Source organism: Polypterus senegalus, chromosome 1 (assembly GCF_016835505.1).
Source record: "Polypterus senegalus isolate Bchr_013 chromosome 1, ASM1683550v1, whole genome shotgun sequence".
NCBI lineage: Eukaryota > Metazoa > Chordata > Cladistia > Polypteriformes > Polypteridae > Polypterus > Polypterus senegalus.
The window spans coordinates 203,878,135-203,900,573 of record NC_053154.1 but is presented as its reverse complement, the minus strand read 5'-3'; the positions used below and the strand labels follow the sequence as shown (position 1 = coordinate 203,900,573).

Below are 22,439 nucleotides of genomic sequence, written 5' to 3'. Positions count from 1 at the left end.
TCTTGGGCCTGGAAATGTTTTGAGTCCTGCCAGTGAGTTCTTTTGACAGTAATAAAAGCACTGTTTTAGTCGAATGCTACATTCGAGCTAATGATAAACGCGCAGGGCAGTTCAGTAAATACAGCGACATTTCAGAACCAGAACAGTAGAAGAACTGCACTCTGAAAGAGCATGGTTGCCCTCTGCAGGACATGAGGTCGTTGAGCTTTACATTGTGAATATACTGGATTTTAAATATTAACGGACTGTTATGAGTTTAATATTTAATTATTTCTTAAATACATTTTATTAACACGTGCCTATGCTTACTCTATTTGTTCTCAACAGCTCTACCGAGAGCCTCTGTCTCTACTATTAACCCCGCTTCTCGGAACCCTCCGTCTAGTGCGCCGTAGGCTGTCAGGACGTTACTAAGTATTGCACCTCCAATAATGGCGTCTCACTTGAAGTTTGTGGCCCGGACAGTAATGGTGCAGAATGGAAATGTAGATGCCGCTTATAAGACATTGAACAGGTAGAGTTGCTGTAATACATGTTTTTGTGTAGAAAAAGTAGTACTGATGGAGATCTATATATCTGTACATTGTTTTTTTCGTTGATAGTACTTGACTGAACCAGGAATCAAGGCCTATTTTACTTAGAATTTCACATTCGGCTGTTTATAAATCGTACAGATGCACGAACAAGCGTGACTACAGTATGTGAATACTATAAGGAGCCCAAATTATACATTTATGGGAGTATTCACGGCAACGGAATACCCTTTCGCAAACGGTCAAAGAGTATTGCCAGGCGTTAAATATATAGTTTGTATTTCTGTGTCATATTCGTATGCGAAAGCACAATATTTGATTACCAAGAACTGTGCTTGCATACGAACTGGTGTTTCGTTTGTCTTCTTTTTAACGATTATTTTAACGTGACCGCGAAAAACGTAGCAGGTGGGGAAAATGTATTACAATGGCAACTTCTTGTGGGCACAGTGTCCATGTGGGAATGGAAAGGTCTGCATAAATCATGGCCCATTAATGTGTGTTTTACAGTCGAGAAATGAGAAGAAACGAATTATTTTTGGAGATATTGTGAAATTTTGTACATTGCCTCAGCATTCAACATGGGGCATTTCAAGGACAAACGCAGTAATGCGGACAAATCATTTAATATCCCCATTTATCTTTAATAACATTGAGTTGAGATAAGCCGACAAAATTATGTAGATGGATGAAATTTATATTAAAAAAATTAGGCAGGAGACTTTGGGCTACTTGTGTCATTGTTACTACCCTATAGAGACTTTAATTGTTTTCACGAAGGGCGTATTAAGTAACAAAAATAAAAGTAATAGCCTTTACTGTAAAATATAGTAAAGACGTTCAATAGTCATTTCTTGCTTAACTAGTGGTAACAAAAACGTACTTCTTGTCATAAATATGTTGTGTTTAGATAGATAGAATTTGATATAGTCATGCTACCCCTTTGAAATCTAACTCGTCAACGTAGACCTCATCTTTCACTTCTGCAGTGCACAATCTATTGAAATATATTTTGTAGTATATGTAGGAATGGTGCATTGCATTGGTTATTGCAACATATGGCATAATTTTAACATTTTTCGTAATAAAAATCTGTAGTGATGTGCCATCTTTTGGAATGACAGACATAGCAGCCAGACAGATACATATACACATACATACACACATTAACAATGGGATATGTATGTATGTGTGTGTGTGTATGTATGTGTGTATTTATATATAAAATATGTATGTATACACAGACACAGTGGGTATAGAAAAGAATGGCTTCCTTTGAAAATATTCACATTGTGTTGCTTTAAAGCCTAAAATAAAAACACACAAAAATATCAGACCCCACGCCCACCCCCATTTTATATACTCAATGCAACCTATAACATCTAAGTCAATGATAAATAAGCAACAGTTTGGAAAAATAAATAAAAAACTAAAAGTTTGAATTGTGCCAGTACTTTGTGGAACCACCTTTTTGTTTGATTACAGCCATGACTCTATTGGGATGCTTTTCTACCAACTTGGTACATCTCTACAGAGCAGTATTTACCCTCTCTTCTTTACAAAACAGTCAAATTGGATGGTGACCTTTGGTGGGCTTCAAGCTTCAAATCATTCCATACATTGTCAATAGGGTTTAAGTCTAGGCTCTGACTAGGCCACACAATGACATTCACTTTTTTTCTCCTTCAGCCATTGTGCGGCCAATTTTGCTGTGTAATATTGGTCATTGTAATGATGAAATGTAAACCTTCTTCCAGTCTTCAGCTTTCTGGCAGAAGACAGCAGGTTTTTTGCAAAATTTGACTGTTTTGCCCAGTCCATTTTTCCTTCTACCTTGACAAGTGCCCCAGTCCCTGCTGCAAAGAGACTCGCCCACAACAGGATGCTACCACCTCCATGCTCTACTGTAGGTTTGGTATGTTTTGAGTGGTGAACTGGATCGACTTTCTGCCAGGTGTACTGTTTGGCGTTGAGGCCAAATAGTTTGACTTTGTTCTCATTTGACCATAACACCTTTTTCCAATTGGTCTCAGAATCTTCAGGGTGCGTTTTGGCAAGGCTCAAACAAGACATAATGTGGCCTTTCTTGAGAAATGGCTTTTTTCTTGCAACCCTCCCATACAAGTCACATTTGTGGAGTGCTTCTGATATTGTCACATGCACACAATGACTGCTCTTTGCTGTAAAGTCTTGTAACTTCATCAAAGTTGCCATTGGCCCTATTGGTAGCTTCTCTGACTGGTTTTCTCATCGCTTTTCCATTCAATTTGGAGGGACAGCCTGATCCAGGGAGTGTCCTACTTGTAGCAGTACCAAACATTATCCACTTCTTGATTATGGACTTTACTGGGCTCCTTGGGATTGAAAACACCTTTTAAATCTTTTTGTATCTATCTCTTGACTTGTGCTTGTCTACAACTTTATCCCTGAGATTTTGGAAGTGCCTTGTCACCCATAGTCACTTCTTTGCTTTCAGTTGTACTACCAAGCAATGGAATGCTTCAGAAATAGCTGTTTGCATACTAAACTAATCGCACCGATTATAAGTGATCACAAGTGGAAGCCTTGGTGTGCAATGGAGAAAGTGACTGCTTACACCTGATTGAATTTACAAGTCTTGTTTGGGACAGGGTAATCCTTTATCACTATCAGTTATTTGTTTTTTCATTTATTGTTTTTCAAAACTGTTGCTATATCATTTTTCACTTGGATGTTATAGGTTACATCAGCTAAATAAAGTTGAAAAAATATTTTTATTTGTGTTTTCATTTTAGGCTGTAAAGAAACAAAATGTAATTATTTTCAAAGGGGATGATTCTTTTCTATACCTACTGTGCATTTAACAAACAAACATTCTTTTTTTTTGGAAGTATAAATATGTACAGTAAAGTTGTGTAGGCCCTTAAAATATTTAATTTTACAATATGACAATTTAATCCTGCACTCTATAATGTTTTTATTTCAGAGCACTTAAACTCAAAACAGTTTTTTGAATATGGCATTGCTTTATGTTAGAAAACAACTTTAAGAAACATTTCTGGTACTTGCATAAAAGACTTAAAAGTACAAGTTTAGTATTTTTAAAGTCAGTTACTGCTAAAGTCAGTGACTCTTTCACATTCATGGTATGTAATTTATTTGCCTTATGAAATTGTGTTTTAAAGCTTTTTTTGTATAATGTTGTTGAATCTTAAAATTAAATTTAACGGGTAGGGGCCAGATATTTACAAAACTTGTGTACACATGAGGACTGACGTGCATACGCAACTTTGCATACAAAAGTCAGAATTTATAAAGAAGAATTTGTATATATTTCTGCCATCTCTGACCCATCTGTACACAACATTTCAGAGAAAGTGGGAAATGCTGACACCCTTGATCAAGCAGTGTGGTGGTCGGCCCAGACACAGACAGGCAGACACGTTCAACTCACCCAACACACGTCTAATAGACAGTTCCATATTTACATTAAAGTAATACACAACACCAAAGTCCATGCCACCAGTCCAATGCCTGACTTCTTCAGGCCGCCTCCTTGCCTCCTCCAAGACCTCGTCTTTCTTCCACCCGACTCAGGTCCTCATGAAGGGAGGCAGCCCCTTTTATACGCCCCCGGATGTGCTCCAGGTGCTTCCTGGCAATCTTCCACCGGCACCCTCCAGTGTGGCAGAAGTGCCGGCTGCATCCCCAGAAGCACTCCGGGTGCCCCTCCTCCTCTTCCCCCCAGCACTGGATGTGGCAGAAGTGCTGAGGTCCAGGGCTCCCAAGGCATTGGGGCGCCACCTGGCAGTGACCACAGACCCCTACAGGGTTGAGCTTCAAAGCTCTGTACCCGTGGTCCCCATAGGCACCAGGGCGGTCGCCCCCACATGGTCTGGGGGTGGTGTGAGCCCTCCTCCGGTGCTCCTGGGCGTCTCGGCAGGGTCGCGCGCCACCACCCCACCCCCCCCGCCATCTGCGACAGTAAGTAAATACAGTCAAACCAACTAAATGACGCCTTGCATGTATAATTCAAAGCTCCAAGCCATTATTTATTATAATGAACATTAATGTGACAAACATATTAAAACCCAGAGGGGACTTGCCCAGAGGGGACTGGGCGGTATCATGGTCTGGAATCCCTACAGATTTTATTTTTTCTCCAGCCGTCTGGAGTTTTTGTTTTTCTGTCCCCTGGCCATTGAACCTTACTCTTATTCGATGTTAATGTTGATTTATTTTTTATAATTATGTCTTTCATTTTTCTATTCTTTAATATGTAAAGCACTTTGAGCTACTGTTTGTATGAAAATGTGCTATATAAATAAATGTTGTTGTTGTTGTTGAAAACTTTAGAAGGGGTGAATATGATGTATAGGCTATAGTAGTTAACTTTTAAGAGGTCCAATGCTGTGTATTTGCATTAATGAACTTCTTGAGTTTTCCTGAGTTTATATCGGCCACCTCTTGTCACTTCTCAGGATTAGAATCCAAAACATTCCCTTGTTAATAACTGCATGAAGTAAAAACACAGATATGAATCGCTACCTCCATACAGAAAGCTATAAGTAATGAGTTTAGGGACTGAAAGGATTCAATTTTTTTTTTTTTGCCAATGTTGATGACTAGCTTATGAGCCTCTTTAGTCTTCTAAGAGCCATTCTGCTAGAACTGTGCTGAGTTGGGTGCAACATTCATATCCAGGTTTTAACAACGGCTGGCTTTCTGGCAACAGGCCCCTGCCAGCAAAGCTAGCTGACAGTCAGGAATATCTTCGTCAAGCTTCAGCTACCTCAGGCTGGCTGTGCTGGAAGTTGTAAACCAACTGACAAGGTGTTACATTCAGTCTCTGTATGGGAGGGCCAACATAAAAATGTTTACTTTTTGGCTGATACCTTTATCCAAGGTGACTTACAACAATCATGATACAACTGCTCGCATTTCTTTTGGTTTTCCAACTGGAGCACAGGCAGGTCAAGTGACTTCCTCAGGATCACACAGTGTCAGTAGTTAGGTCTGAACTCGCAACCTCAGGGTTTGAAGTCCAAAGCCTTAACCACTTCACCACACTGCCTGCCTAAGTGCACATGATGATAATTATATTGAACATGTTTAAAAGGAATAAAAAATTAGTACTGTTAAGGTCATGACTTCAGGTGACCAACTAATATATACCATGCTTGTGAACAAAAATTTTACTTGAAAAATACTGAACTGATCCTTTATTGGTGCAAAAGTTGAGTCTACAAAATGATACTGTAGTAATTGAAAACTTTCCTGTTTATTTCTCACCTTACTAAAAATATTGTTTTGTGGCCATAAAATAAAATCAAAAGTCATTGAAACATAGGACAAAAATTAGAAACCATGGCATACAAATTGTTGGAGATAACAGAATTCAGTTCACCCTGAAATGGGCTAGTAATGCATACCCTACCCGTTCTTGCCACAAGAGGGAGCAATATGAAGCCATTTCCTGAATTAACCATTACACAGTGAACATTTATGAATGTGAAAAGGTTGCACACTCTGCAACATTGTGTAAACCTAAGAGAATTATTAATTAGAATTAAGCTAATCAGTAAAAGTTATATTATACTTGCAATGTAGATTTTCGTAAGAAAATACATTTAAATCGTTGTGATTCCTCATTCAGAATATTAATGCAGAAATAAATTCAGTACAAAACATGCACAATGATTCCTTGTCTACTGCAGATATAAATTTGCCAGATTTAAGAAGACTTGACTTGTGTGCATGTGGATGAATAGATGAGGTGTCCTGGAGTGAATAAGGAAGTGCGTTTGTTGAAGAGTGTGCGATGTGTGAGATGGAGGGCTACAGCCGGGCCTGGCTCAAATTGTATTTGCTGTGCGAGAATTTAGCTCCAGATCAAATCAATTTGATGACTGAAGTCATAATTGACTATACAGGTTCAAAAAAAGATACTGTAAGGATTTTTGACTCAATGCTGTTGAAAGGTCAGTTGTATGTTTGTATGTATGTGTGTGTGTGTGTATATATATATATATATATATATATATATATATATGTATATATATATATATACACACACACAGTGGAACCTCGGTATACGTCCTTAATCCGTTCCAGACCCTTTGACTTATACCAAACAGGACGTATACCAAACAAATTTTTCCCATAAGAAATAATGGGAAAATTATTAATCCGTTCCCATGAAAAAAAAAAATCCTATTGCTATTGGCATATTATACATTGATAGGGTTGTATAAAATAATTTAAACGCTGCTTAATACTAAAATACATAAATACAAAAGCAAATAGATGAAATAAATGAAAATTTTACCTCACATTACTTTTTAATAACATCTTTGTTTTTCACAATCGTAGATACTGTCGTTCTCGGCAAACGGTATGCAACAGCCATGTCCTGGATACGCATGCCACCTTCATACAACAATCAATTCAAATTTACATGAAAAAAACACAAAATCATGTTGTGATGATGCAGGTTTGCTGTATGCTCCCATCTGCTGCCGGGGAGCCCTTGAACCCTACACCGTCGGTAATGTGCCTCACTGCTAACCTCATCGGTAACAACAAAGCAAGGGGATGGTGAAAAAGTGCAAAGTGCTTTTATTAAAACAATTAACAAAACAAGGTGTTCAAATTAAAGTGCAGTCTCCAAAGTTCCAATAAATAATCCATAAAATCAGAAGTGAAACGTGGAGGTTAAAACAATAGAAAAAAGTATTCTTAAAAACAACGAAGTTAAAAGCATGAAGCATTCTTTAAAAAAAAAAAAACAAACAAGAAGCCCGGTGCCTGCTTCCCAACTGGGGAGTCGCCCTACTTGCAGCTGACCTTCGCACTGCCTGCTTCAGCCACTTTATCCATGCGCTCGCTCGCTCGCTCTCTCTCTCTCTCTCTCTCTCTCTTGCGTCCGTTCTTTCTTTTTACTCCCCTTCAAGCCAACTCGCGCTTCTGTTTATCAAGATAAGCAGCCCTCTCTCTCTCACTCACTCAACCTCCCGTCTTTTTTTTTCTTTTTACTCCCCTTCTAGCTGACTTGCGCTTCTGTTTATCAAGATAAACAGCCCCAGGAACAATCATGAATGCGGATGGTCCCTCACAAGTGCACTTTGGTGAAAAACGCCCACATCGCTAATCGCCCTGACAGCCTTCAGCCAAATAACCACCACGCCCCCTCACCAAGCTGCGAGTGCGGTGATTATTTATTTCAAAGCTGGACTTTGACAGGAGCTGTGGACCCGCTATATCACACACGTGAAAGTTCACAGAGTGTTATAGCGCGGGTTGTTCACTGAATGCTAGCAACTGGCGCACTAACGCTCATGGGCAGTCGTGGCTTTGTCTCGAGAGAGGTAAACAAGGTTAGCACACGAGTCGTATTCCAAACAAAGGTCGTATACCAAACAAAATGTTTTGTGTCCAAACAGGACGTATACCAAGTTGGACTTATTCCAAAGCAGACGTATATACACACACACACACACACACATATATATATATATATATATATATATATATATATATATATATATATATATATATATCTAATAAAAGGCAAAGCCCTCACTGACTCATCACTAATTCTCCAACTTCCCGTGTAGGTAGAAGGCTGAAATTTGGCAGGCTCATTCCTTACAGCTTACTTACAAAAGTTGGGCAGGTTTCATTTCAAAATTCTACGCGTAATGGTCATAACTGGAAGCTATTTTTCTCCATATAATGTAATGGATTTGAGCTGGATGGCCGTGGGGGGGCCGAGTTTCATGTGACATCATCACGCCTCCCACATAATCACGTGAACTGACTATCAACGCAGTACGTACAAAACCAGGAAGAGCTCCAAAAAGCGCTGAAGAAAACATGCATTATATAATTGAGAAAGCAGCGAAACAATAAGAAGCGAGCGACTGGCATTTACAACCATATCCTCGCGCAGCTTCGTCATATTACAACCGGAGTGCTGCCAGAAACTTTTAAGTGCCGGATCTTACTTAACATTAAATTAAGCCGTGGACATCGCAACATCACACGAGAGCAGCTCACGTGAATTTACTGAACGCAGTACAAGTGATCACTTCCATGCATCAAACCTGTTCAAAAAACACATTACACAATTGACAAGGTGATGGCTTTATATGGCGTTCGTTTATAAAGCAGCGGAGAGGCTGTGTGAAGGCAACTACACAAAAAAAGCAGCAGAGCGCCACACTCTGAATGTATTCCTGGCATCACCGTTATACCCCCTGATCTCCCATTTAAATTGAAATGCCTCAAATTTCCAGTAAGGCTCTGCTTCGCGATGACAATTAATAAGTCTCGGGGACACACCCTACAAAAGGTTGCCATTTAATGATTTTAATGTCAAATTTTGTAGAGGAACAGGAAAAATGGGAAGCATGAAATATGCAAAAAATCTTTCTATTGTTTATGTGCTTTTAATAATTGAGGGCCCCTGATTTACAGCTAATTGCATAAAGTTTTTGATTTTGTCATTCCCAAGATGATTTTTAGTGGCAAAGAAATCATATCCTCCCCTCCTCCATGTATTTTTAAAAGTATCAACCTAGCTATTGTGTGTTTCAAAGAATGTGTCTATATGTGCTTCATAAAAGTGGGACACTGCTACTAAAATTATATCTAATTTTAGCTCATTCAGTTAGATCACTGTGCTGCTCACTTTCTTCCGATAAGTGTTATGCAATCTCTAGAATTTATCATTTTATTATAGGATATGTCAAGTAAAGTAACATAACCAGTGATTATGTGCAAGTTTTAAATTATGCAACACTGAATGATATCTTAATCAAAATAGCAGCTTTTCCTGATGTTATAGTTGATTAGTACAGTTAGTCTTATCTTGATAGATTTTAGTAAGTTGTTACAGTTTAACTGATTATGTTTTAGAGCATTTAAATCAGTTTATCAGTTAAGACTGTTAAGTTGGCATCACCATTGTCCAGTTCTTTCAGCTTTTCCTTGTGAGTGTCTTGGTAGAAGCATGCAGAATACTGACCAAATTCATCCTAATGGTAGCTGTTTTCACTAGACCGGCTGTGGAATACTCAGACACTTCTAGAAAAGTCAAGGTATATAATCCCTCCAGCGTGTTCCAGGCCTGCTTCTTGGTTTTCTCCCAGTGAGCCAATGCATTGTATGGGGATCCTAACTATATGTCCAAACAACCTTAACTGGCTCCTGTCAATCCAGAGAAATAGCAATTCTACTCTAAGCCCCCCACCCTATACCCCCCCCCCTATATTACTGTGATTCTCAGTCTGTCACGTGGAGTTGTTGTCCCTTTCTAGTTTTGTGACCTTGCCGTGTTGGGCTTGTGTACCTCAGTGGAACTTAGCTGTGTTGTTTACGAAATATGTGCACTTGACAGGGTTACCCTGCCATATCACACGTTTGCATACAAAGCACCATCTATAATTTGACACTTATGAATTGTCTAAGTCTAAGAGAACTTTGCCCAGAATAAAGATGCACTCCACTCCTGCACCAGGCCTGAGCGTGATATACTGACAGTGAGCATCTGGTGGCCAGGTGGCTCACGTAGCCCTGTTGGGCTCAGTCTGAAAAACTGGGTGTAGCTGCTTTGTAGGCGTTACCACCCATGGGTAGTGGTTGGATGCAGTACCAGTAAGGATTCAATTGATAATATTTAAATAAAATAAAAACTGTTAAGCCCAGTGCCAATGTTATTCCAATATACTAGGCCAATGCAGCCAGTGCGTTTACATGTGCTTCAATAACCCGGTTATTCACATAAATTTGATTTCTTAAAATGTCATGTAAACCCTTATTTCAGTTAGACAAGTCGGGTTATTAGCCACCGAGAAACCTGATTAACAGAGGTAGATTTCTTTTCAAACAAGCCAGTTATGTAGCCTTGTAAACCCAAACCAAAAAAAAAAAAACGGGTTACAGTTAAGGATTTTGTAGTCTGCACATGTCCACTGCTCTCTCTTAGCCTGCGCATGTATTTGCTTTGCACACTCTTTCAGCAGCCATGGATAGAAGCATCCACAGAATACATTTCCAGAGGCAAATGTATGGGCATTCACATTATTCCTCCTACTGGCTGAATTAAACTGTCTGTTTTTCAGAAATTAATAAAATTATGCTGATGAGCTGAACGTACAGTGCTAAACTGTAACACATTCTTGAGCAGTATGGTAATATTTTAAAAGGTAGTAAATGTTACATATATTATTTTTTAAGGTAACAAGTAACCTAAAGCAGTACTTATTAAAGTAAAAATACCAGAGGAGGAGTTGTTGTTTCAGCAGCACTGGGTGTAAGGCAAGAAGCACATGTACCAAGTCCTTTGCGAGGCTCAATCTCACAGCTAAGCAGAAAAACAAGCTGTGGGCATTCCAGTAACAGACACCTATAAATAAAGCATCAACGTGACTAAACATATTTATAAAACACAAGAAGTGGTCACAGGTGTCAGGCATACTTTTGTACTCACGGTGGGTTATGATGACATTGAAGTATTTTGACAAAGGAGAAAGAACTCCAGAACATTACTTGTGCATGTAAAAATGGATTTCTAAGAAACCTAGTTTCTGCCTTAATCATGTTATTCACTTTAACCCATTTGTGTATATAAATGCACTGACTGACACATTAAGTACATGCAACAGAAGAAATACGCCTCACTAACCTGTGATCTTGGTGGGTAAAATATCAAATATGTGGTCTTTTTTTTTTAACCTTTACCATGAATGCCCAACAAAATAGCAGTGTGCAACTCTTTAGTGTTTGGCTGAAATAAGGAAAAAAATAGTACAAGTTTCTTTAATTATCTTAAAGGTAACCACCTAAACAAGCATGCTGCCTACCTCAAAACTAAAGGGGAAGAATGTGTTGTCTGCACCACAGCCTGTCATTTGAAGAAGTTCATATATTTAGTCAAAACAGCTTGAAGTCAAAAGCCATTACTCTGTTATTCATGACTGCACTGCAGCATAATTCCTTTCAAAACAAATAAGAAATAACATACTGTGTGATAACTTTTATTCAGTTCATGTATGAAGGCTGACTGGCCAAAGTCAAAAATGTTTTAAGGAACAACAAGCTAAATTTGACCTCATTTAACAAATCTGTTTTCATGTAAGTCGTCGGTTCATAAAATAAACATGGTTGCAAATAGTATTTACTGTAAACAAAAGATGAAATAAATAATAAACATCAAAATCAGATTTGTTGCTTGTACAAAATACAATGAAATTCTTACTTTTTTATACAACAACAAGAAACACATTGCCACTCTCTGGCACTACTTATCATCAAGTATTACTAGTCAAACAAGGACATACTCTGAAATCTCTGTATCCTTTGATTACCAAATGTGTTTTGTTCACAAAGCAGTACAGTGATAATTTGCAGCAGCTGGGATTCATCAGACAAGTCCTTGTATTTGAATCCCCCAAATAATTTTATTTCAGTTTGGACTGATGGATCATGAACATAATTATAATTTGTGTACGTTCCTGTCCCCTCAAAATGTATTCTTGGCCATGTCCCAATGTCTTTGTTCTTACTTAAAATCCTATTAATTGTTCTATGTTAGAGTACCAATTTTGTGGAATGCCTATTTTATTTTTAAAATAGAATTGCATATTTTTAAATATATAGGTTGTATTCTTTATTTTATTAAGGGTATTTCTATTAGGAACACAATTTTGGCTAAAATATAAAAAAATTATTTTAATCTTGTTTAATTTACATCTTTGGTAGATCCATTTTTTTCTGGAATCACAGTTAATCAGTTTATAGTCCTTCATGGCTGTCCATTTCTGTCACTTCCCCTCCTGTTGTATACATGGGTAGGAGATCAGTCCAATTCGGCACAAGCGGACACGGGGGCTAGATTTTCCTGGGGAAAACCACCTCTACACACACCTTGGATACCGTTAATGGTGTTACAGCACTAGTTTGTCTGCCATAAGTAACGTAACTTTATAAACCTAAATAGTCTGCACTAAGTAATTCTGAATTTGCCATTTCGTTTGTTTATTTTCTGTTGGATTGTTTTGCTTTGAGAGGAAGTGACACTAATTCAGTGCCATTGTAATCCTCGTAATTATAACGGGCTTTATATATTCCATTCTCCAGCAGTGACACTCGGCTTATTTTGTTTCTAAAACTCCATACCACGGACTTGTGATTTTTTTCGCATGTCTGTTGCACATCTATTAAAGTGAATTCCTCAGCCTGCTCAGCTGTGGCCACTTTTGTAAATAACGTGCAGCGTCAAAGCTTTTCGACGATTCACCTTCTAGCATTGTAGACGCTGGCGCGTGTGCAACACCATGTGTGTTATTTAAATGAGGATCGTGTTTCTTTAGAAGGCAGCACATGTTTCTGCAGGCGGTCTGATTACCTCGGGGTGGCAAGAGTACGCAAGGCCTGCTTTTGAATGGAGCGTTGGCCACGATCCCTCGCGTGGCTTTCCCCGCCTATCGCCGTGATAAAGGCCAATCCCAGCTGCCTCTGGCTCCTCCTCAATCCTGTGACACCGCCGCCACCAATGAGCTGCGTGCATGCTGGGTCACCGCCGCGGTTATGTAAGGTTGCTTTACTTCGTGCTCCAGCCCCATGTCTGAGGCACATTGCTGCGGCGGAACAGCGTGTTTAGTCAGAAGGCTGCCAACGAGAGATTGCGGCTGACGCAGACGGCTATTTTAACAGAAGCGAATGTTGGGACAGGAAAGTCTCGAAATAGTTGAACGTGTTTTAGTAGAGGTTCCTTAATTTGAGCAGTTTAGCGATCAAATATCCAGCAGAACGTGAAAAGTTACTTTTATAAAATTTGCAGTTTTTTGTCCTTTTGTTTTCAAAAATAACCCACCTATCAGTTGAGTTCGATTTAGATACTAACCAGAATAGCTGTAGAATTATAATGATATGCACACACAGAGCTTTTTACTATTAGATGTTTGTCTCCCATGGTTCCACTTAAGCTTAATTTCTGAAACGGCAGTTATGTTGCATGAGACTTTTTTGTGTGCAATGATACTGTTTTCCTCAGATTTAATTATGCAGATTTCACGAAAAATACAGTGTGCAGAACACTGCTACAGGGATTTCTGGGAACTGTAGCATTCACCAGTTGTAATTGGACACAAGCATCTGCCTGACAATTTCTAATCGTCATTTACTGTGTTATGCTGGTATTTTGAATGTGGATGAAACTGGGGGGCAGGGGCACACTGTTATGAAGAGATCAAATTCTACATAGAAAAAGATGCCAGTAATCACTTTGGTCTCATGAGATATTTTGTAGTAGCAGTAAATACAGAGCCATCCCAAAAATGTCTGCCAGAAGTAGTCCAATTTTGTTTATCTGAACGTAGTTTGGCTTCTGGATATCTGCTTTAAGCTGAAAAATAAGTGGATGTGCATATATAGGTGCACATTAAAAACTGCAATACTGTGTAGCAGTCCTGTTGAAAATCTGTGGGCAACATGTGTTTGTTAACACCTTGTTTTACTGTCTGCAGTTCTGAAATGGTTAGTGTCTAAGTCTCCTCCAAACAATTGCACATGGCATGTTCTTTTGTGGTTGATGCAGCATAAAGTCCTAACACGTGTCTGCTACACTACTTGAATCATGTGATCCAGGCCTCTCATTCATTATTTTCACCAACCATTGCTTACGTCAGAGTGCCTGTAAGTTTCAGTTGGATTGCGGCGGTCTAAGCTGCCTGATTAATTTAACCTTGTGGTCCTGGCTACCCAACCCCCTTCCCAAAAAGGATTCCCGACCCTGGCAGTGAATATGTTGCCTGATTATTTTATTAGGAATTTTCAAACATTCAGCAAGTGCAATAGGGAAACCGTTTTTGAAATACAAGTTAAGATTAGCTTTGTCCCCTATTTGTCAAATGCACCTCAGTTCCATCTTAGGTGGTGGTTCACAAAGATCACATTTAAAAATGTTTATAATATATTGAATTCTAAAATTTGTACTGTATCTTTATTATTTGAAAGTGGCGGCTTGTTGGCACAGTTGGTAATGCTGCTGCTGCCGCCTCCTAGTAAGGAGACCCAGGTTTGTGCCCCAGGTGCTCCCTGTGTCTGCATTGGTTTCCTCAAGTTGTTCCAATTTCCTCTCACAGTTTAAAAGGTTATGCAGGTTTAGTGAACTGGAAATGCTAAATTGGCCCATATGTGCCCTGATGGACTGCTTCACCATCAAGGGATTGTTGCTGCCTTGTGGTTGTTGGGATAGGCTCCGGCTTTCGATTTTGGAAGATGGATGGATGGATGGATGGATGACTGTATGTGGTTCACAGCCATGCTAAGGATTTTTTTTAAACAAAATGGGGAAGTTAACAATGAGAAAATGCCAACAAATAAAGCAAAGTCGTACACCCTTCATGTGGGCAGCATTTCTTAGTACCATTTTTTCTTTTATTGTCTATCCTAATGTTTGAGCAGCTGAGAAACTCATATTCCAGTACTCAGACAGTATTGCCATCTGGAAGCACTTAGAGTCAGGCATTAACTTAATAAAGCTAATTCCTTAACAGCATTCAAATGGATATTGATATGGTTTTGGTCGAAACTATCACACAGGTAGAAAAACAGGCACATTCATCTATTGTGCTGTTTCAACAACATATGTATGCTGTGAGCATGACAGATGAGCAGAGCAAAATTGTTTTGCATTTAAGAATGGGGTAAAGCAACAGTTAGAAATGATATAAACTTTCTGTCCCAGTAGTCATCCTATCAATAATAATAATAATAATTCTTTGCATTTATATAGCACTTTTCTCACTACTCAAAGCACTCAGCAATTGCAGGTTAAGGGCCTTGCTTAAGGCATTTTCGGGATTTGAACTGGCAACCTTCCGATTGCCAGTGCAGATCCCTAGCCTCAGAGCCACCACTCCGCCATGTACTTATTGAGTTAAAAAGGATGAGAATGGCTTCTCCAAAGGCATTTCAGCACATAATTATGCTAAACTAGTTCTAATCCTCCTGATCCTATTTCTAACATTCTCTTTTATACTTTTTGGAGTTTGCAGTATTTCCATATGGGACTACTGCATCATTGTGTACATTGTACATGCCCCTTTTAATGTGCATGATTTAATTTTTTTTTAATGTCCATTTTCTGCATTATGTTGCTGTTTCTTCACAGGGGGAAAAATGTTTTTACGATACTGATGGATAGACAACTTAACACATCTCTGAAAGCAAATTCATTTGCTCCAGCAGCAACACAGAACATAAAAATAGTACAAAACAGTAAACAAAATAATACGGTGGTATTGTGAAAAGATCGAACATGAATGTGCATTGGAAAAGTTTTATTCCTAAGCTACTGTATATCTATCTATCCACACATTTCAGTGTGAATGGCACATATTTTGATTTCAGTTACTTTCTTGTCATTGTATTAGTTTGCACGCCTGGCTTCTTTTTCGTTTCCCTTTTACAGCATGTTTATATTTTCATTTTTTATATCCACATCCCTTTAAGCTGATTGCCTATTGAAAATTTTAAATATCGATTAAAAATTATTAATTATAGTATGTCAGAACAGAATACATTTGTTTTTACTACTTTTTCTACTGCTTGTCTTTAGGATTCTAACCACAGATGGAATCATTGAGGAAGCAAAAAGGAGGAGATATTATGAGAAGCCTTGTCGACAACGGCAAAGGGAAAGCTATGAAGCTTGTCGGCGTATCTATAACATGGAAATGGGAAGGAAGATTGCCTTTCTAATGAGGAAGAATAGACCAGACCCTTGGATGGGCTGTTAGCTGTGGCTGTAATACAGATGAAATGATCAGTGACCTGTCTGTTTTATAACTCAGTATCCATTCATTATCTGTACCTGCTTGTTTTTTTATGCCATTGGAAGTCCAAGCCTACTGCAGGGGCAAAGGATAGATGACAGAAATCTACTTCAGTTGAAATGCTAATTCATTGCTTTCATAAAAAAGTGCTTTAAATGACTGTGTGGCTTCAGGATTCTGTAAGCATTCCCATTTCATCAAGAATCCAAGAAAGGAGAAGATGCATTGATTATTATTATTAATCCTAGTGAAAATAAACATAAAACTGCAGCAAGGTTTTCTGTCATTTGTTTTTTTTTCTTTTCAGAACTTTGTGAATGGGTACATTTTTTATTCTTAATCACCAGCAGCTTACATTTTGTTTCTCGGTTTATTCATGTTGATCATTCAGCTTTTTTAGCATTTTGGTCAAGGCAGTCTAGCTCCAAATTTTTTGTTAGCAAAACAACAGTTTACCCCTGTACACAGATCATGCTTTCATAGGCATAAAAGACGTCACTCAGCCCAGAACGAACTGTTACTATGTTACAATTATAAAAGTATTTTAGAAAAAAAATAATTGTGCTTGATTAAAACAATTATTTTTTTGGCCCTTACACCTTTTGCCAAGACTAAGCTGAATAATTTACCAGAACTGTATCTGATGAGTAATGTATTGATGAGGAGCATAAGACCACTTATTGAAACTATTTTTAGTTATGTACTTAGTGTAGACATCTGCTTTAGAATGGCAACATCGAATACACAATGAAAGAGATACAAATAACACCCATGTAGAAATTCACCCAAATAAACCCCACAGGTGATCACTAATTAACTAAACACTGATATGAAAATGGCTATAAGATAATACACACCAAATCATAAACAGCAAACACTTACAAATACAGTTTGGTACCAGAGTGCAGGTGACGGTGATGAATAAAATGTCTCCAGTGGACAGCCTCCTAAAAGAAATGTAAAGTTTGTGCTTTCGTGACACACATTATGTAGACAACAGCTTCCAACCAAGATGTAACCACATGAACGAGGAGGCATAGGACACAAATCCAGAAAAAAAACGTAATCCTTCAGGGTCATTATAATCTGAAAGAACGGGTTGCAGCAGCAATGAAGTAACACATACAAAATACTGTATGATTACCCTCTTCCTCCAGTTTCATACAGCTTCCTGTCCGAAGTGCTGATTTTGTAAGTTCCCTGATATTAACTCCTGTGTATTAAAATACAGGATTTACAAGTGTCCACTACTTGTGGTCTGTAGTGTAAATTAAGTCATTAAGGTTAAGAGCCACAAAATCAAATGTTGCACTGCTACTGAACACTGGAGAACAATATGCCTATAGAGATTACTTTTATTCCAATGGTCTTCATATCTAGTAGTGGGCGCTCCCCAGAGCTGCAGGTTTTGTTTCACCCATTTTCCCAATCAGTGATCCATTTTCCTTTGAAGTGGTTTTATTGTTAAATTCATTGGTCTTTTATTTTGCATTTAGAGTAGAGCATTAGTGTGAGATTTCTATTAAAAAAAATTGGAAACATTTGTATTTTTGTCACAGTTTTCAGTTCCTAACAGTCATTTCTTACTTACCTATTAGTTCACCTTCTCTGAAGTTTGCTGTCCAAATTGTTTCTGAATATTAACATTTATTTGAAACTGGAGCAGACATCCAAGCAAATGTCACAGAATACCAAAAGGCTGCATCTACTTCAGCGTCAGCCCCAATAATGTGCTCCGTAGTAAATAATGGATTAAATAACCAAAATACCTAAAAAAGCAGGATAAAAACCACGTGTTCTGAATTTTAATAAAATAAAATTTAGCAAACCCTGCTTTGGAATTCCTGGTGTCTTTCAGCCTTCAGTGTTTACTTGGGTCATTGTTAATTGTCACTGTATGATCAAATTAAGGCAGTTGACACCACAGAAAAGGTGCATAAATAGAAAATTGACAAGTGAAAGTTTAAAACTTAAAACGATGGCAAAAATACGAATATTTCAAAATTTCTTATGAAGGTAAATCTCACAGTACTGCTGTTTTCCAAATGCAGAAGAATAAGCAAATGACTTTACTGATTGAGAAATTGGTGGGAACAAAAACCTGCAGCTCAAGGTGTCACCTAGTACTTGGATTGAAAACCATTCATTTGTGTATACTAGGACCAGTCTCCTTCCTGTAGTGCACTCAGGAGATGGATTGCACAATTCAGCCATGTGGAGTGTCTCCAAGGCCTGACTGCACTTTGCCATCAACAACTGAAGAAAATATTGCAACAGTGGATTGACTCGATGAGTGACTTGAGGGTGAAGCAGCAAACAAATTGATTGGGTTAGCTGAATTCACTTTTTTATTTTATTTTTATGAACAGTTAACCAGGAGCAAGGTCTGTGCAAAATGAGTGTCCAGAATGTTGACTCCTACAATGGGGCATTACTGGCTACATCTAGTGTTCCATGGAGAACTGCAAGCAAATGTATTAAGATTGAAAGAAATTAAAAAAAAAAAACATTTCAAGTGATAAAGTTTAGATATGTTACTCTAACCTGGAGTACCACACAACAAATGAAATAGTGGAAATGGTGCAAGTCTCCTACATCAAACTAATTCAATATTTAAGAAAGTGCTGGCAAGATCATGCGCACAATTTTTATGATGTTAAGGATGTAAACAATACCCATTATATATCTCAAAAGACCTGTAAAAGTGGAAAAATATCTACTGTACTTGGAATGTCAGGAAAAGTATTTAGAAACACTGGCAACCATAACTTTTCTGATTTGCAACAATGCATTTCAAAACAGTGCAGATGCAGGTTCAAACCATTTCATTCACCCCTCCTATGTAGTTTTGTCTGGTCAGGATTTAGTCCTGGCATGCACTTGGTCGCTCATACATCTTCTCATGCTGCTATGTCTTTGTTGTTTATTTATTTAGTTATTTAATTATTATTAGTAGTGTGGATACCTGAACTGACTGCAGTATACCAGACTTGTCTCACTTATGCATTATACAGTAGAGTACGAGTATACCATGCCTTAGTTTTACAATATAACCTCATATTTTTGATAGCAATGTAAATTACTATATCCTTTCAAGAATGCTTCATGTAGGTTAACATTACCCATCTGCAGTGGAGAGTAAAATTGGTAATATCTACCATATATGACACTAAATATTTTGTAAAATTGTCTTTGTTGAATAAGTTTGAACCATACATTTATTTTAAAAATAATGTTTAAGGGAAAGCTGGATGAGTCAGTTGTTGCTCAGGCACATTTATGACCGAACTAGAACAAATAAGAACTTTTAGTGAGTTCTTCTGGAAAGTGCACAATTTGTGGCATAAGAATTGTAAGCTCTTCATCAATATGATTGTTACCAATTTCACAAGAGGGTTTTGCTATAACCTGCACCTCAGCCAAGTGCAAAGTTGTTGCTTTGATATTCTATCTGTGACATCTAAAGCATGTATTAATTGTACAAGTAGAATTTATCATCCTCCTGAAGAAGATCAGGTTTTAGATGAATGAACAGCCCTTCCCTTTCCAGGAAGACAGTCTGTGGGAATATAAGAGGCCAAGATGAAAGGCCAGGGATGGAATGGGACTGAGTCGTGCCTAAACAGGACTGGAATGAAACAGGATAGTTCCTGCATTCCAACATCCCATTTGGAGATTATCTAATTCTTTTTTAATTTCTTTTGCTGCTTTCTCAATAATTGATATCCTTCTTTTTTGTGTCATCTGACAAGGTTTATCAAGTACTCTATATAAGAATCAGTTGCATTAATTTATCTTAAAAACTTTACCAACTCTTGAGGGACTTCACAGATGACCTTTTTTCAAGTGAAGAATTCTTCTCTTATCTTTGTATCCATCCTGTCAACAAACCTGAAATTCAGTCTTATCATCTCTAATGCCAGTGGTTTCCAGCATGAGAAGGACTCTCAAGTAGGACTGCATATCAATGGCATTTTAAAAGTCTAATTGAATTCTTTTGTATGCTTTAATCAATATGCCCTTCTTCTATCTGGAGTTAAGTATAATCAGAAATAATTTAGAAATGTACCTGTAAGAAAATAATATACTAAATATTGGACAGCAGGAGTTCAAGAGGTATATACCGCCACACTAATCTGACTTTTTTTTTTTGTTTTAAATTAAACTAGAGTGGCAGACAACTGAATAGTGAGTGGTACTCAATGGGCAGGCTCAGACCCAAACACAATTTAATCTGGGCTGTGAAGAAAATCACAATTCAGTTTTGTTTTTTTGTTGCAAATACACAAAAATAGTGCTCTGTAAACGATCTGTCTTCAAAGTATTCATTATTGGTGCTTTTGTATGTAGTACAGTCCTATGCAGCGAGAGTCTGGTTCAAACACTATGTGTATGAATCTGATGACCAGTGCATGAGACCTCACCCTGCCAATCTAAGGCCTATTTATACTTCTATCAATTTATGTATATTTATTTGATTTATATTTACACTGAACCTACACTAATATCCTTGTATACCTAAGGTGAAGCCTGATGCACACCTCCTAAAAAAAAAAGGATCACACATTGCATCAACACAAACCCTATGACTCTGATTGGCCATTTTGGTAACTGATGTATCTCATGAAATGCGTTTTCTGTTCATCTTTCGGTTTAGAAATCAGTGAATGTATAGAAAAAGTGGAAAAATGGGAGGGACAAATATATTTGCCTATTGAAGACAATGTGTAAAGACTGCCTGAACTTTAATAGATCAATTGCTTTTCTTGCATGCTACAAACACCGCCAACTAGTGTTCAGGGATGTGCCTAAGGTGTGGCACAATGCAGAAGTATAAACTGATTTCGACATCCCTTAGACACCATCAGAAAGCTCCGCCATAAACTTCCAACTTTGACATTCTGCAAGTTGCAACAAGGATATTCTTGGCAAATTGACAACAGCTAAAACTGGGAAAAAAGGAAAACTAGTATATACAAAAATGTTCAGCTCAAAAAGAAAGGAAAGCTGACATTGAAAACCACATATTTAAGGATGAGTGAACTGAAAAGTATGCCCTCATTTTTAATAAAAAACAAAAAAAAAAACAGTGCATTTTGTCATAAAACAAGCAGTTGCCATTGTAAAGAGTTTGTTGCTCACATTCCTGACAGAAGTAACTGCAACATGATTTTCTTCTCCACAGAAATGTTAGGTGGCTCAGAAGAAGCTGGATATTGGAATGTTTTTGGGTCACTCTCAAAGAACTGGTAACTTTTATGTCTGAACAAAACAATTCAAAAGCTAAACACTTTCTGGATTTCATGCAGAATACAAATGGAAGTTGTTGCTTTTTTATCTGATAAAACACCCCACCTACCTGACCTAAATGTCAGGCTCAGGGGTAGAAATACCACAATGTGTGACCTGATGTCGGCAATGCCTTCTCTCCAGAGAAAACTGGAGATACTTAAATCTGACATAGAGGAGGGCAGCATGCTTCACTTCCAGAAGCTTTTGCAATAAACAAAAGGAAAATATCACCATCAGAATAATGTCGTGTTCCTGGAGAAATTGACAAAAAACTTAAAAACTTGAAGACTTCAGCCTGGACTAACAAGTTCTGCTGTTCATTTAAAATCCACTTGCAGTAAAATGTGTTATAGAATTCTCCATGGACGCACAGGAAGTCTATCAATGAGCCAGGGCTGCTTTATTTCAAACTAAGCTGATTGACCGCCTAGGAAATCTTCCTTTGATGGAAGCTCACTTCAAACCTGTCACTTTCTCAACAAAGATGGCTACTGCAGGAAAGGTTCCCCTCCTGCAAAAACGGGCCCTTCAAATTCAACATGATCTCCTTGACATACTGCTGTGAACCAGTATTTTCAACAGTCTCCAGTTGGTCATCACATCTTTTGTGCCAAATTTTAAAGACTTGGTTACAGCAAGAAGGTGTCATTTTTCTAATTAAAACTGCAATGCTTACTTTGCACATACTTCTTACATTTCTGAAACACTGTTTTGGACATCATTCTGTTTTGTGTTTACTTGCTCATTGGATTGCAGTTCACTTGTCCTTTGACTAGTAGAAAATCTGGTAAGT

At 38.0% G+C, this 22,439-nt stretch overlaps 1 protein-coding gene across 1 annotated transcript; it reads left to right on the top strand.

The window, feature by feature from the left end:
• Positions 1-356: 356 nt before the first annotated feature.
• Positions 357-16,628, top strand: mrps21 (mitochondrial ribosomal protein S21). Its single transcript, XM_039767600.1, has 2 exons — positions 357-514; positions 16,138-16,628. Exons 1-2 carry the CDS (start codon positions 432-434, stop codon positions 16,316-16,318), a joined length of 264 nt encoding a protein of 87 aa, XP_039623534.1. The 5' UTR covers positions 357-431; the 3' UTR covers positions 16,319-16,628.
• Positions 16,629-22,439: the final 5,811 nt, after the last annotated feature.

Bases quoted from the DNA above. Each gene is read 5' to 3' on its own strand.
- mrps21 (XM_039767600.1), top strand. From the start codon at position 432: ATGGCGTCTCACTTGAAGTTTGTGGCCCGGACAGTAATGGTGCAGAAT. The intron at 515-16,137 runs GTAGAGTTGCTG...GCTTGTCTTTAG, and splicing joins GCTTATAAGACATTGAACAG to GATTCTAACCACAGATGGAA.